General features: G+C 41.3%; 1 protein-coding gene across 2 annotated transcripts in view; it reads left to right on the top strand.

Moving 5' to 3' along the window:
* The window catches only part of TTC39B (tetratricopeptide repeat domain 39B), a 36,284-nt gene extending 21,068 nt beyond the window's left edge, over positions 1 to 15,216 (top strand). For both annotated transcript variants that reach the window (XM_066614501.1, XM_066614500.1), the window contains exons 11-16: positions 634 to 725; positions 3,998 to 4,118; positions 7,697 to 7,808; positions 12,276 to 12,393; positions 12,915 to 13,031; positions 15,109 to 15,216. In XM_066614501.1, coding sequence (XP_066470598.1) covers positions 634 to 725; positions 3,998 to 4,118; positions 7,697 to 7,808; positions 12,276 to 12,393; positions 12,915 to 13,031; positions 15,109 to 15,205 — 657 coding nt within the window. In that variant the 3' untranslated portion in view covers positions 15,206 to 15,216. The remainder of the gene's footprint in view (positions 1 to 633; positions 726 to 3,997; positions 4,119 to 7,696; positions 7,809 to 12,275; positions 12,394 to 12,914; positions 13,032 to 15,108) is intronic.
* The last annotated feature ends 517 nt before the right edge of the window (positions 15,217 to 15,733 follow it).

Here is a 15,733-nt window from a genome sequence, read left to right as displayed (position 1 = left end):
TGTGCTACATGGGATAAGAGGAAATAAATCCCCTTGAAGTTGCACAGCAGCCACCTCCTACCCTGCGCTGAATACAATGCAGGCCAGTAGACCTGCTTATTTCAGCGCAGGATAGGTTTTGGTTGTCAATTTAATTATTTTTAAAAGGAAGCTCATAAAAGGAACTTACAGTGGTATTTAAAAATAGATTATGGAAGTGAAGATTCACCAAAATAGAAATCATATGATGAAGAAAACAAAGTTAAAACTTTTTTTTAAATGTTAATGTGAGATTTATGTGATTTACACAGGAAAAACTAATCACAACTATGACACACTTCCTCAAAAAAGTATTGTATATTTATGAATATAACTGTTTCTTATACATCCAACTAATTTGTGATATTTAAATGGTTAAAAAGCCAAATCCAACTCCTGAGATCCACTAAAGTGAAAGAATTATCCACAAGGAAACACAAGTTTGTATAATTCTAGTTAAGATGCAAGATCTAAATTATTTTTAAAAATTATATTTTCATGTTGCATACAGAACTAAATTTGCACAGCTGTGTCAGATGTTTTAAAAGAAGGTTTGTTTTACTGTCAATGTCTCAACAATTGTAACAATCTATAAAAGTATTTTCTTTTCTATAGGCCATGTATGTTTTTCAGAAAGCTGCCATTTTGTGTATGCTTCCAGATGAAGATGTAAAAACAACAGGAGAAGACATTGTAGCTTTGTTCAGGTATTTTATATTCCTATTGAAATGGAACCACTAAAACTATATTGTTTTTTAAAAACAATATATATGGCTTGAAGATTTAATTTTCAATTGTTTTTCCTTGTATAATTATTATGAACTTGCTGCAAGAAATTGCTCTCAAAACACAAGGCCTTGCATGTTCTAATAAAAATAAAAAAGTAAATATTCCTTTTCTCCATGGCCACTCTAATCCTGTGGTTGATCTGTATTCCAAAGGGAATTTTTGAAGAGACGGTGCTTATGAGAGAACTCTTGGACACCTTTACTGTTTTCTGAAATGTGTATAATAGTATGTTTTCATGGCAATCTTGGAGTCAGTTGTTAATTTCTTGATAGTTGGGATATAAAGAAGTGACAAAGTATGCCCTTTTTTTGTTACACTTGCTTAAATTCTTCGACAGCCTTTGCTATTTCAAAGGTTACTGGCTCAGAAGTTCTTGTACAGTTCTGTCTGCTCAAACATACTGGCATAAAAATCTTGTGAGACCCACATATCCAACTACAGTATATCATTTTAAGGAAAAATGCTTGTGTTGCCTGGAAACAAGGCTCACTTACCATAAGCACAAGACTATTTGCAAGCCTGCAAGATATGTCTGTCTTCACAGCCCAGCACCATGTCATATTCTGCGACATCAAAAAGGCCAATGTGCTGCAGTGACGTTACTAGGGTTCGTGTCACCCGGTGCAGGATGCCAGCGCATCACTCCCCATGCAGTGGGCAGGGCAACACCCCAGGTGGTGGTGTGGTGATGTACCATCACTCCGCCCTCACTGGTTTTTTGGCTGTACCTTTTGGTATAACAAAGGTAGAACACATTCAAACTGTGCTTTTAGTGATTTTGGTCACTAGTGGTGTCACACCTTGCTCCTGGGTGTCAACTTACTAACACCTTATTGCAGCAAAACTTTTAGCACTGGGACCCACTTTTTAGAATGATAATCTGTCCAAGACCTACCAGAAGTGATGTCATGGTGGAAGTGACATCATCAGGCAAATTAAAATAAGTAAGTATAAATAATTAAAGTAAAACAAATAATTAAATAAGCAGAAGCCAGCCCTGGTCCACCAAGTGAATTTCCTCTGTCGCCTGCCTGCAATAACACCCCCCTCCAAAATCAGTAAGGTTTTCAGCCCTACCCAGTGCCCAGTTCAATTTAAGAACTTCTGTCAGGATCCACCTGGCTTTGCAAGTCTCAAAAAAGTTCACCTTATTAGCTGAAGCTTCTGTTTTGATCCTTTTTAGTGGGGGGGGGGGGCTGCCTTCTGGAGCATTTGTTGAGCTCCAGTTCCATCAGATCAGGACCATTCTAGTGGCTTCACATTCCCCTTTGCCTGGCCTGACCACCAACCAAGGCACGTTTGCTTACTTGCGAGTAAACGCGACCGTGAGGCTTAGGTTCGCTTTCCATAGGGCTCAATACATTCGTCTTCTTGGAGGAAGGGACTTCCTTCTCAGGTGCTTTTGGTGGTTGCATTCATTGGATCAGGACCATTCTGGTGTTGTTGGATTCCTCTCAGCCTGCCCTTTCTGACGGACTAAAGCAAGTTCGCTTACTCATGAGTAAACGCGCGATACGGCTCAGTTTCTCTTTCCGTAGGGCTCCATGCAAAAAACTCTTCAAAAATAGTTGCAATCCTGTTTCCTTACTACTTAACTTTGGAGGGGAAGGTAGTCCTTATTCAATTAACCATTAGTTTGTTGAGATTCAAAGGCTCCTTTTGTTACTTTTTCTGTGTGTCCTTAATTTAAATGTAGAGAAATGTTGTCAGATTCCTGTTCTTTTGTAATTTAGAATAGACTATCACCTCACCACATGTTTGGCAAATTTCCCAGAACTGGAACAGCTCAATCAATGTATGAGAAGCAAGCCTGATTTTTTTTCCCAAGTTGCAAACATGGACAGTTTTTTCCTACCTGTGAACACGTACAGAAGGGCCCCCTATCCGCTGTTTTGCTGTTCTGCAGATGCGGCCCTCCACGCCCCCCTGTGCACCCTTCAGAGGTGAGGGGGCCCCTTAGAGGACATGCGGGTCCGCCCACAGTCTCAGTGGGGCTCAGAATGAGAAGCAAAAAAAAAAGACTTCAAGTTTTGCTGAAAAACTGGAAGTGACTTTTTATGCCTTTAAAAGTCATTATGAGCACCAGGGAAGCCACTGAGCGCTTCCCCTAGCCCTCATAATGCCTTTAAAAGGCATACAAAAATCACTTCTGGTTTTCAGCAGAATTTGAAATCACTTTCTTTGCTTTTAATAGTCATCCTGAGCCACACAGTGGATGTGCACGACCTCTGCAGGATCTGGAAGAGCCTCCAGAGATGCATACCCATGGTTTCTGGTATCTGTGTGTGGGTTCTGGAACAGAACCCCTGTGGATACCGGGCACTACTGAATCAGGAAAAAATAACATGAGAAGCAGATTCATCATCTTCCAAGACTTCTCTTCCTTTAAAATTAGTACAATAAAATGGAGAGGAGAGCATGTATGTTACCCTCATTTTCTTGGAAGTAAAGATAGATTTATTTACAAACTGTCTGCTTTTAAAGTCATCCTTTCTCTGAAGCAATTTGTATATTTTTATTAATAGTGTTGAGCACTATACTAATGTATAAACAGATCAGTTTTGGAAATTTGCTGACCTTGATCAAGTTAATTCAGAGGTTCTCAAACTCTGAGGGAGCTTTACTTCCTCAGTAAGTTATTGCGGGGAAGGGGCTAGGGCAGCAACGCGATCCCCAGGATCCCACCCCTAAGGGGGCGAGAAGGGGGTGCTTTGCACTTACTTCAAGAAGGCAGGGCTGCAGCAAGCTGCAGGAAGTGTGGGGAGCCCTGCACAGCACTCCCTAAGGCTTGGAACGTTAGCTAAAAGCGGGTGCAAATCACCTCCTGCAAAATGGAAGTGCTTTGTGCCTGCTTTTAGCTAATGTTCCAAGCCTCCGGGAGCGCTGTGCAGGGCTTCGCAAGGCTCCCCACACCTCCTGCAGCCTACTGCAGCCCTGTCTTCTTGAAGTAAGTGCAAAGCACCCCCCTCACTCCCCTTAGCGACACAATCCTGTGGATTGTGTCGCTGCCTCCCTCCCCTTCCCCTGCCCCTTAAAGGGACGGAGGAAGCGTTACACGAACTGGTGGGTCACGACCCACCTGTTTGAGAACCACTGATTTAACAAAAGATCTTGGAGTACGCAGTTTGATATCTCAGTTTAAGGTTTTATTTTTATAGTTCAAGCAGAATCACTGTTGTTCCTCTTACAGGCAAGTGGAAGGGCTAAAGCAAAGAATTGCAGGAAAATCTATCCCTACTGAAAAGTTTGCTGTAAGGAAATCTCGACGCTATGGAGCTGCTCAGCCTGTGAAATTAATAGTGCCTGTTCTGGTATTTATTTCAGTCATCTTTTGAGTGACTGTGTGTGTTTGTGTGTGTGTGTGTGTGTGTGTGTGTGTGTGTGTGTTTCTGTGAATAACATCATAGGAAGAGCCCTGCTGGATCAGGCCCCAGGGCCCTTCTAGTCCAGCTTTGTGTAACTCACAGCGACCCACCAGATGCCTCAGGGAGCACACACAAGACCATAAGATACTTGCATCTTGTTGCCACCTCCTTGAATAGCATTCTATTTTCACTCGCACCCCCCAGCAAAGACACCAGATTGCAACTGGGTTGAACTTGTGCTACTTTATTAAACACAGTGACGAATTTTTAATGCATGAAACTTACTGAATACCTTCCCTCCCTTGCCAGTCTGGGGTAGTGAAAGAACTGCCATCTGTAGCCAATTTGGATGACAGAAAAAAATTCCTACCTGGCCCTCATAATGAGCAGCCAGCTAATATCAGACTGTACATACTCATCATGGCTTGTAATCCATGATGGAGTTTTCTTCCAGAAATCTGTCCAGTGCCCTTTAAATGCATCTAGGTTGGATGCTATCATCGCATCCTGTGGCATGGAGTTCTACAGACTTCTTGGAAGTAAAGAAATATGGGTAAAGAATATTTCTTACACGCTGGGTAAAGAAATACAGGTGGAGCCTCGTTATTTTCGTTCCTGGAACCTACACAAATACCAATTTTGCATGGAACCAAGTCACACAAAATTTGAGCTCCACCCAGCTCCAAACACAACCGGAGCCTTTCTCCAGTTGCGTCCAGAGCTGTTCTGAGGCCCATGGAGGCCACGTGCAGCCTTCACGGGCCTTGAGAAGGCCTCCGGAGGTCCTAGAGAGGCACTTCCATTTTTTGCCCCCAAACCGGAAGTGCCTCTCTAGAACCTCCAGAGGCCTTTCCAAAGCCTGTGCAGGCTGTGCACAGCCTCCACAGGCCTCAGAAAGGCCCCTGAAAGCCTCTGAGGCCATTTTTCCAGAGGCAACTGGAGCTGTGCTCTTTTTGCCCAAAAACCGGAAGTGCCCCTCTAGGACCTCTGGAGGCCTTTCCAAAACCTGTGCAGGCTGTGCGCAGCCTCCACGGGCCTCAGAAAGGCCCCTGCCTCTGAGGCCATTTCTCCAGAGGCGACCGGGGCTGTGCTTTTTGCCCAAAAACTGAAAGTGCCTCTCTAGGACCTCCAGAGGCCTTTCCAAAGCCTGTGCAGGCCACACGCAGCCTCCACAGGCCTCAGTATGGCCTCTGGAGGTCCTAGAGCAGGGGTCTCCAAACTTTTTGGCCAGAGGGCCGCATCAAATATTTGGCACAGTGTTGGGGGCCAGAAAAAAAATTAAATATAAAATTTATATATATAAATTAGAGATGGAACTTAGATGAGTGAATAAACGAATGTTCAGCCAAGTGGGCCAGAGGCTTCAGGGGACAAGAGGCTGGTCTCGGGCCAGATAGAAGCTTGCCGTGGGCCGCATCTGGCCCCCAGGCTGGAGTTTTGAGACCCCTGTCCTGGAGAGTCAGTTCAGTTTTTGCCCAAAAACCAGAAGTGCCTCTCTAGGACCTCCAGAGGTCATTGTGAGGCTTGTGAAGGCTGCTTGCAGCCTCCACGGGCCGCATAAATGACTCCGGAGGCAACTGGAGCACAGCACAGCTCCAGTCATCTCCGGAAGGCTCAGGTGGGGCCAAGTCTGGCTCCACGCAGGTCCTGGGGACCTGCATTGAGTCAGATTCGTGGTTAAAAATATTGCGAATTTTGAGCCTCCACTTGTATTTCCTATTGTCTGTCTTAACTGTCCCAACACTCAATTTTAGTGGATGTCCCCTGGTTCTGGTGTTGTGTGAGATGGAAAAGAGCATCCCTCTAACCAGTCCATCCCCTGCATAATTTTGTATGTCTCAATCATGTTGTGTGTCCCCCTCAGGCGCCTGTTTTTCAGACTGAAGAGCCTCAAGCGTTGCAGCCTTTCCTCATAAGGGAGGTGTCCCAGCCCAGTAATCATTTTGGTATCTCTCTTCTGCACCTTTTCTAGTTCCACTATATACTTTTTAAGATGTGGGGACCAGAACTGAACACAATTTTTGGTAATCTTTTAAGTGTCAGAGTGTATGTGTGTATTTCTGTGAATAGCATCATATTTCAATAACATCACAGTTCCACATGGCTTTGTCAAAGAAGTCTTAACTATTTTAGTTTTTGTTCTGTCATTTAAACTTTTTATTGAATGGTGGCTATAGAGACTTCACTTAATGCACATCACTTAGTGCATTGCATGATGCATTCCTAGGTACATGTATCCGTGTTGGATCATACCCCACAGACCCTTACTTCCTGTTCTTGTTAGAAACAATTCATGCACTAATATTTTAGCAAGTTGAAGATTACACAGTCTAGTGAAACAATGCTTAACATAAGAACAGCCCCACTGGATCAGGCCATAGGCCCATCTAGTCCGGCTTCCTGTATCTCACAGCGGCCCACCAAATGCCCCAAGGAGCACACCAGATAACAAGAGACCTGCATCCTGGTGCCCTCCCTTGCATCTGGCATTCTGACATAAATGCTTTTATTCTTAAAAACCTACTTTCATCTTAGAACTGGCTTCTAGTTGCCCAGATAATGTGTCTCAGAAATTAGCAGTAGCAAATACTGAGGGAAGTACCTTTACTTAATACATAACCCTAATTATGCACAGTGATTCTGTCTTTAAACTTCTCTGTTCAACCAAAAGAAACCTGCATTACATATAAAATGAAAGGTCCTAGTTATGTGACTACTGCTTGTTTTCCCTCTCACTTACCAGTCATGGGAAGGCTGAATGTCATGACAGAAGTGTGGAAGTTGGTGATAGCCTGTTAAAAGTACAGATCTCCCCAAATGTAGTCACATACCATATTGGCATCAAGTCTAATATACTATAGATAAAATATTGAAATGAATGGGGACCCACCTCAAATTGGCTTGCAATCCACCTAGTGAGTACCAACCCACAGTTTGAGAGTGCTCTAGAGTAATTACTATTATTGAAAAAGTATCAAAATACACAGAGTGGTTTTTTAAGCTAATGTCAGAAAAATACTGTGCTGCGTTTAGTGTGAGTAATATTTACTCAGAAGTTTAAGTAAATTTAGGGCCCAATCCTTTTCTTTCCCCTGCTATATCACTCAGCCTTGCCAAAGCAGGCTGTGCTGAATGTTATGGGGGAGCAACTGGGCATGGAAAAGAAAAAATATTTTCCTTTACCCCTTGGCAATCCCTGTTACTGCCAGGGTCCTGTGTCAGCTCTTTAGCTGGTGCAAGTCCAAGGAGACCAAGGGGTATGTTGGCTTGCTCAAAAGGGGATAGCGTCCAGCACAAGTAGCTCACACCAAGTGCCACCCCCTCCTGCCTCCAACACACCTCTGGCTCTCCCCCTGTTCTCCCCACCCCACTGACTTACCGAAGTCAGTCAGTCTTCTCCTACCCGCTTCCATGCACAGGGTCCTCTGTGGTGGCAGTCCAGAATAATCTGCAATGCTGATTAGGATTGGAATGTATCTTACTACTGATATTTATCTTGTTTGTTTGTTTTTGGTTTTCCTCAGGAAATGATGTATGTTTGGAATGGTTTTTTAATAGTTGGCAAGAGAACTGACCTCATTGAGAATCTCCTAGTAACAGTTGAAAAAGAAGAAACTAATTTAAAAAATGAAACTAGTAAGTAGAATTTTTAAATTGACATCAAGACTACAAAAGAGCATTGTCAATCAGTTTTGTTGAAACAACTAAATATATCCTGTGAAGAAAGAATTGACTTGTGTGAATAGACATCTAAATCCATTCATTTTTCTTGTGACTTTATCAAAATTCTGTTTGCTGCAGATAGGTAGAAATATATTCTTTCTGTGCAGTCCTCAACCTACACAGCAACTCACAATGACAAAGGCCCAAACCAAAAATGCAGAAACCCATGTGGCAGTGGGCATTATCCACAGATTAAGCACACATTAGGAAGCAATATTTATATGGGTTTCCCTATCCTGTGGGTTTCATACCGCAGAATATCCAGGTATTTCTTTGCCCTCTTCATCAGTGAGTTCATATTTTTTCATATGTGTTTTTGAGTGCAAGGATGCAAATCTGAATGTTTCTCAATGTATAGGTGAGGTGAGGTAGCATCCATATTGTCCTCCTGAGCAACTCTTCTTTGCCCCAACTCCTCCTCATTTTAAGGGCAACCATCTCTCCCCCTTGTTTGTGGAGAGACAGAAGTGGAAGCAGCTTTTGCTTGATCTTCTGCTCTATCTGCTTGGGATGGTGGGGTGGAGGAGAAGGATGGGAAAGCCACCACTTTAGTCTTCTTCCCACTGGAGGACAGGTGCTGTCTGTTTATATTACCTTATGTGTGCCTACTTAGAAGTAAATCCTATTGTGTTCAGTGGGGCTTGCTTCCAGGAAAGTGTGTAGGATGGCAACCCAAGTCATGTCACAGTGTGATAAAAATAAGAGTGGGTCAGGGAAGAATGAAATTTAAATAGCTTTGTATGTTTTTTCTGACTGGGTGAGGGGGGTTGGGAGGGTGCCTGCTTTGGGGCATGATCCTATGCCCACTTGCTCACTCAAGGAGTGGTCAGCCGCTTGCTCCTGCAGAAATTGGTCAGCCTTGAGCACACTAGCACAGAAAACAGCTTGCACAGAAAACAAATAGCACATTAATCCTGCTATCACTGGCAAGAGCGGGACGTTTACTGCCCTCAGAAGGGCAAACCCTCAGGGCGGAAGCTCCCATCCTTTTTGACTGGGAAATGCTGCTGGGATACATGGAGGCACAAGAAATCTACTGAAGGATGACCAGCAGCACCAGAGAAGGACTTTTGCCTCAAAGAAACCCCTGAAGTGCCATGGACATGTAGTCGTAAATGCCTCCTGAGTAGGGGTAGTTGAAGATGGTTTTATTTTTTCTCAGCTTTCATAATTTCAAAGGCAGAAAGTGGTATTATTTTATTCCAAGTTCTCATTTTTATTAATTTTAAACATTTTAAAAGTGTATTAGGTAGATGATAAAGGTGATACAGTGTCAGCAGATGCAGCTACAGTATTATTTCTAAATGGAAAGGTAATCTGCTTCTGGAAAATCTTTAACACCAAAATGCTGTGTTTTGTGTTTTTATTCAGATATTTTAACACCAAAACGCAGTGTGCTTTTAACAATACACACACCTCTACTCGTGAGCTGAAATCCATTAATGTAACTCAGAGGTGTTTTTTCCCATGGAATATTCCATGTTTGGTTTGCACCTAATTCACACTAGTACTGCTAAACAGTCAAGCATGCATGTTGTTCAGTTTGGAGTTTAGTTCACCAACTACTGCCCGAAGTGGCAGTTTAGTGTTAAAATATCTGAATAAAAACACAAAGCACAGCACTTTGATGTTGAATATATTTTCCAGAAATTAAAATAGACTACTGTAGATACTTGCTTATAGTACGTATAATTTTTGCCAAGTAATTAAGCTCCAATTCTCACTTCGCCTTATCTCTGGGTCAGGGGTCTCCAAACTGCGGCCTGGGGGCCAGATGTGGCCCACAGCGAGCCTCTATCCAGCCCACAGCCAGCCTCTTATCCCCTGAAAGCCTCTGTCCCACTCGACTGAACATGACCAGAGCTGTGCTCTGATTGCATCTGGAGGGTGTTCTGAGGGCCAGAAAGGCTGAGTGAATGAGTCCACTCATCATTTATTCATTCATTTAAGTTCCATCTCTAATTTATTTATTTAAATTTTATATTTAAATTTTTTTCTGGCCCTCAGCACTGCGCCAGATATTTCATGCGGCCCTCTGGCCAAAAAGTTTGGAGACCCCTGCTCTGGGTCAATCAGAGGGCAGAGCTTTTCAACTCTGAAAAGTTTCATTTCTTGCTCAAGCCTGTCATTGGAAGCAATGCAGAGATTAATTTCTATAGTAACTTCCCTGGGAAATTCCAGCCAAAGTTAACCTTTTATTCTCCTCTGTTCCATTTTGCAAATGCTGTTGCAGCCTGGTTCTGTTTTGCATTTAGCAGAGATCTGTTTTTTTCAACACCAGGATGGGATCCTCCTTTCCATTTGAAGCAAAGTCCCAGGCTACAGTTCAATGCACCATTACTTAAGATTAACACCCATGGAGAGTGGTGGGTCTGCTTTTGAGTAAAAAGGGTTGCAAATATATGCAGCTGCATCTCTCTGCTGTGAATTGAATTGCACACTCTCACTTATGTGATATGGGTTGTATGTTGTATGTAGAGCTTCTGGCTTAACACACCAGACACCTTAAAGGTGGATTTGATTCATGGTTCTCCTGCAGTGGTCCCCAACCTTTTTCACTTGCATATCCCTTGGCAGCCCATTTCCATAAATTGTACCCTTCCTATTAGCAAAATGTTTGTAATTAATAATACAAGCCCTCATCTCCTCTCTATGAAAGCCCAGACTTCATGTATTTATCACAGTGTTTTTTCTTTTTATGTGTTTGAAGAAAAGAAGACTCTGTCTTTGCACTGTTCTGCACCAAAAGTGTTCTGAGAAATTCTGAATGATCGATCACTTTCCATATTATGTTTCAGCTTTTTTTACTGTGCTGGTTTTCAATCACTGTTTCATAGATGAATTGATGACCAAAAAGTAGCTATTGGTGGGGCTTTCGCAGCTAACTAGCCACCTCCCTTCCTGCCTTGCTGGCCATGCAAAGCATTCTGGAGCAGGACCTGCCTTTTTCTGCCATTATGTGATTCTTTTTCAAGTACCCCTAAAGGTCCTGTTGAGTGCCCCTGGAAGTACATGAATCCCAGGTTGGGAACCACTGTTCTACTGGTTTGTTGTTTACAGTGCACGGATCATGTTTACAAAAAGGTGGTGAAGACCAGAATTTAAAAAGAATAAAAATGTACATTATGATGTTTTACTATGTTTTTAATAAATTAGAGACTGTACAGTTCTTAGGTAACAATTAGTGGTAAGTTATTTTTCAGGATCTGATCTTGGGTAAAATCAGTCAAAACTATAGTCAGACACCTTCCTAAGTTTAACCCCCAACTTATCCGTGGGTCATATAAAATTCCATGATTTTTTTGCTCAAAACCTGCCCTTGACCTATCTGTGAGATCGGCTAATAGGTGAGTGCCTGCAGGACTTTGTCATCTAGAAGTAATACTGTGGCTGCATCTGCTGACACTGTATCACCTTTATCATCTACATAATATACTTTTAAAATGTTTAAAATTCATGCTGGAAAACAAGTGAAATTTGTAATGGTCTGTTAAATGTCAAGACATGAAGAATCATAGCCTTATTAATTAATACGCAGTCTCTTTGTAAGACAGGTACTTAGCCTTCTGAATTGTCAGTGAATAATATACTTGTCCTTTTTCTATGCTGCTTTCACTTTTTTCCTTGCAACTGACAAATGATATCAAATGGAATAAGAAAAAAACTGGGAGAGAGCGGATCTAGCTTTAAACATTTAAGTTTATATAGATCAATATTGAACAGTGCTGTGAATGATTTAATGTACATAAATTTTTAGCATAACAATCAGCTGTCCCATATCATAGCTTTCATTACAGGCGGTCATATACAATATAAGTCATGGTCCAATGGGCCCTGAGACATGACCCTGTTTGGACCCTTTATCTGTCCATGTGTATAGCACACATGCACTCTGCCTCCCCTTCCGTTCACCTTGCTTCTGGTTGCTTCCTCCCCTTCCCAGGTCACCTTGCAGCTTACCTGGAGCTGGGGCAATTTCTTCCCCTCCTATATTCTAACTCTGGAATGTTCCCAAATGTTGATCCTGCCACCTGGGAATATGTCAACCCTATTAGAGTCCTGGGAAGAAACGGAAAAGAAAATAGATAGTTCCTCTCCCCCACAGCTGCCAAAGGGGGTTGCTTCCAGAGGATTCAAACATAGAGTCGTTAAAATCTTGAGTTGCAATTGCAAAATCTTAGGCTACTATGAGTTCTACAGCAACCATAGTGCAGACAGGAGAAGTCCTTCTGTCCTTGGAGCCTTCTGTCACCACCACAGTCATGGGTGTCTTTTTAATGTTGTAACTGATTATGGCCATTATTGACACTTTATGTCTCTTACAATGGTTATTTTCATATTATGTTTCTCATTTAAAACTTGGTGCTGCTTTCTTTTAAGATCACAATGAATACTACATGGATGATGTCTGCTTGTTGCAGCTATTGAAAGGTCTGTGTTTGAAACACCTAGGAAGATTCTTGCAAGCGGAACTCTGCTTCAATCAAGTTATTCAAAGGTAAAAGCAGGGAATAGACATTTAGGATACATTTATATTCTCAATTTTCTTTGAAAGATTTATATCCCACTTTTCAAGTTTAAAAAGCTCCAAGTCTGCAAGACAAGAGTAAAACAAAATAAATTCAAATAGGTTAATAAAAGCAATGTGGCAGTTTAAAAATTGAACTAAGAATTGATCATCAGAAGTGTAACATATTAAAACAAAACATTAAGGAGCATCAGAAAACGTTGAGGAACATCCCCCCCCAAACCTAGAATAAAAGAGACAGTATGGAATTTGTATGTAGGGCAGTGTTTGCAAATCCTACTTCACTATTAGAGGGTTTACAATGAACGTGAAAATTTCAGTAAACAGAAAATCAAGAGTTCTCTGCCACAATATCAGCTTGGCTTTAAGTTAAAAGAGCACATGTAAACAGAAGCCTAGGTAGCTAATGTTTTATTGGTACACTTTAATATATATAGAATATCTATTTGGGTTCTGCTGAATAATGCCATAATGTCCCCTTGACTTCGTAGTGAGAAGCAGCTGAAGTATGATCATTATCTAGTACCATATACGATGTATGAGTTGGGCCTTCTGTATAAAGACCAGGATGAAAGAGAAAAAGCAATAAGATATATAGAAGCTGCAAAGTAAGTGGTGATTGTCTTTATATAATTGCTTTTGTGTTTTGTTTTAAAAACAAGCTTCAGCATACTTAGCAGTATGGCATAATTGGTGTATGTACAGTATTCGTATAACTTGTGTCCTCCTTATAAGTTTGCGCTGTGTAGGAAATCACTTTGCAGGAAGCAGTTTGCATGCCTTACGACTCCTGAGTTCAGAAAAGATTGCTTGATTGGGGTGGCTGTTTTAGCAAAGCGATTTGAAATCCTGTCTCTTCTTGCTGCTATCACAGTTTTATATATTTTACAGTTTGATGGCAGAGGATAAGAAAGAGTTGACTTATTGTGTATATGCTGATATAATAATTCTATAAGGAAGCTTAAACTTCCCTGGCTGATAGGAATATCAAAATAATTAGAAAACTTTGATCCAGGACTGTGATGCATGCATAACTCAATTCATCTCAGTTAATAGAACAATCTGATAATGGGACATTTGTAATTTTCTCATTCCAAAATACGAGTATACCTCAAAATTGCCCACAATATCCCTTTTGAGGTTATTCTAGTCATAAGGATATTTACTTTATCAATAATTTCACTTTTCTGAAAATGTAAGGGGGCTGAAAATATACCCCCAAATAGTTAAAACTATAGATAAGAAACTGGAATTTCTCTCTTTCTCTCTTTCTCACTCACACTCACTTTTTCTCTCACTGATGACTGTATAAATCTGAAAAAGAGACATATAAGTATCTCCCTAAGAAAAGGGAGCTTGAAGTATAACCTTGGAAATAACAAGGGGGCTTGAAGTATAACCTTGGAAATGCCCAAGGTTCCCCTAGTGCAGTGTTTCTCAAACTGTGGGTCAGGACCTACTAGGTGGGTCAGGAGCCAAGTTGAGGTGGATCCCCATTCATTTCAATATTTTACTTTTAATATATTAGACTTGATGCTACCATGGTATGTGACCACATACGGGGAAATGTTACAGACCTGTACTTTTAACAAGCTGTATATTATTTTACCAATGTTAGTAAATGGGACTTACTCCTGGGTAAGTGTGGGTAGGATTGCAGCCTAGGATGGTTAAAAATTTTCTTGCTTGATGACTTCCATTACTTCCAGTCATGACATAACATCTGGTGGGTCCTGACAGATTCCCATTCTAAAAAGTGGGTCCCAGTGCTCAATGTGTGAGAACCACTGCCCTAGTGTATTAGCTATAATTCGGCACATGCCTAGTCCAGTTTTGTAGTGCTGAATACAAGAAAAATCTGAAAATGAAGCATAAGCATATTGCATGGCCATCCGTCCATGCCAGCAGATGTGCATTGTTTCAGTGGCAGACTTCGAGGGGTCTAGGAGGCAATGGATTTGAGGTGCTTTCCCCAAGTCTGCTGCAGTGCATATGCAAACTGCAGTGATTGGCTTCCTGCTAAGTTAAGAAGCAAATCATTCCCCTCCTTACCATGCTCCTCAGTTGCTGTTGTCAGACTCGGAAGTGCAGGTCTTCTGGTTTTACTTTCAGGGATCTGTGCTAGTAAAGGTAATAAAACTGGAAGTTCCGCACTTCTGAGTTTGACAACACTGTTCAAGGTTTGAGCAAGGCATAGTAAGGGCTCGGGGGGGGGAGGGTTGGGGGGGAGGGGTTTGTAGCACTGAGGCAGCAGAACTGACACAGCTTCAGGTGGCATTCCAGGTTGCACCCATCCCTGCATGTTTGCATCCAAACTGTCAAAATCAAGGGTGTTATGCTTTCATCATAATTCCAGTACATAGCACTCTATACTGCATACCAGACAGAATGTTGGGCTATGGAAGTTTTTTTTCTTCTTCAGATTTTGATTAGGGAGAACAGTGCACTCCCAGTAGAAACCAGAAACAATAAGCTATGATTGCATAATGCAAGCTTCATTTTTTCATATAGTATATATTTATTGCAGATGATCCAAAATATTGTGGTAGCCTCTCTCAGGCACATTCCATCATTTAAATTCAGTTATATTGCTATATGAAAAAACCCCTAGGGAAAAAAGAGCAGCGATTAAAGGAAGAAAAACCAATGGCAGGAGAGACTTGTCTAACTCACTGTCTTTTGCAGAAACAATTATAAGGACTATTCCCTGGAATCCCGGTTACACTTCAGAATCCATGCAGCTCTTAACAGTCTGAAAGTGACTCCTGCTCCAACACCTTGACATCAAGGAATGCTACATAACACAAGTGTCTACAAATTATTATTGGAAAGAGTACAAAATCATGTATATGATGTAACAAAAGAGATGTAGTTTATATTTTCTATCGTTTGTGATATTTGAATGTTTGTCATCCTTTTGGCACTTCTTTTTTCTATGGTGCACTTCCATATCTCTCTGCTTGACATTTTAGAGGAAGACCTTATATTTTGTTTATAAAAGGATTAATTTAATGTTTGACATGAAAGGGGAGTATTTTAAAATACAATTGCTGGTGCAATAAAGAGTAATTAAAACACTTTATTTTTTTATGAAAAGATGAATATTGTTTATGCAGTGAAACAGTGTGATGATTCTAGTTCATAAGTTCAGCATTCTATGGAAGCTTGAATTTCTGCAATACCTTTATTAGAGCTTGTTAGGCTTCATTAAAAACAAATTTGGCTGCTGGTAGCCATAGTCATGTACTTTGCATTTGTAGCTTAGATTTACATACCAAAGATCTTATTGATCATATCATAGCCAAAAAGA

The sequence above is a fragment of the Tiliqua scincoides genome, chromosome 2 (genome assembly GCF_035046505.1).
Source record: "Tiliqua scincoides isolate rTilSci1 chromosome 2, rTilSci1.hap2, whole genome shotgun sequence".
Lineage (NCBI taxonomy): Eukaryota > Metazoa > Chordata > Lepidosauria > Squamata > Scincidae > Tiliqua > Tiliqua scincoides.
The sequence above is the reverse complement of the archived record's forward strand: the minus strand, read 5'-3'. Positions and strand labels throughout refer to the sequence as shown.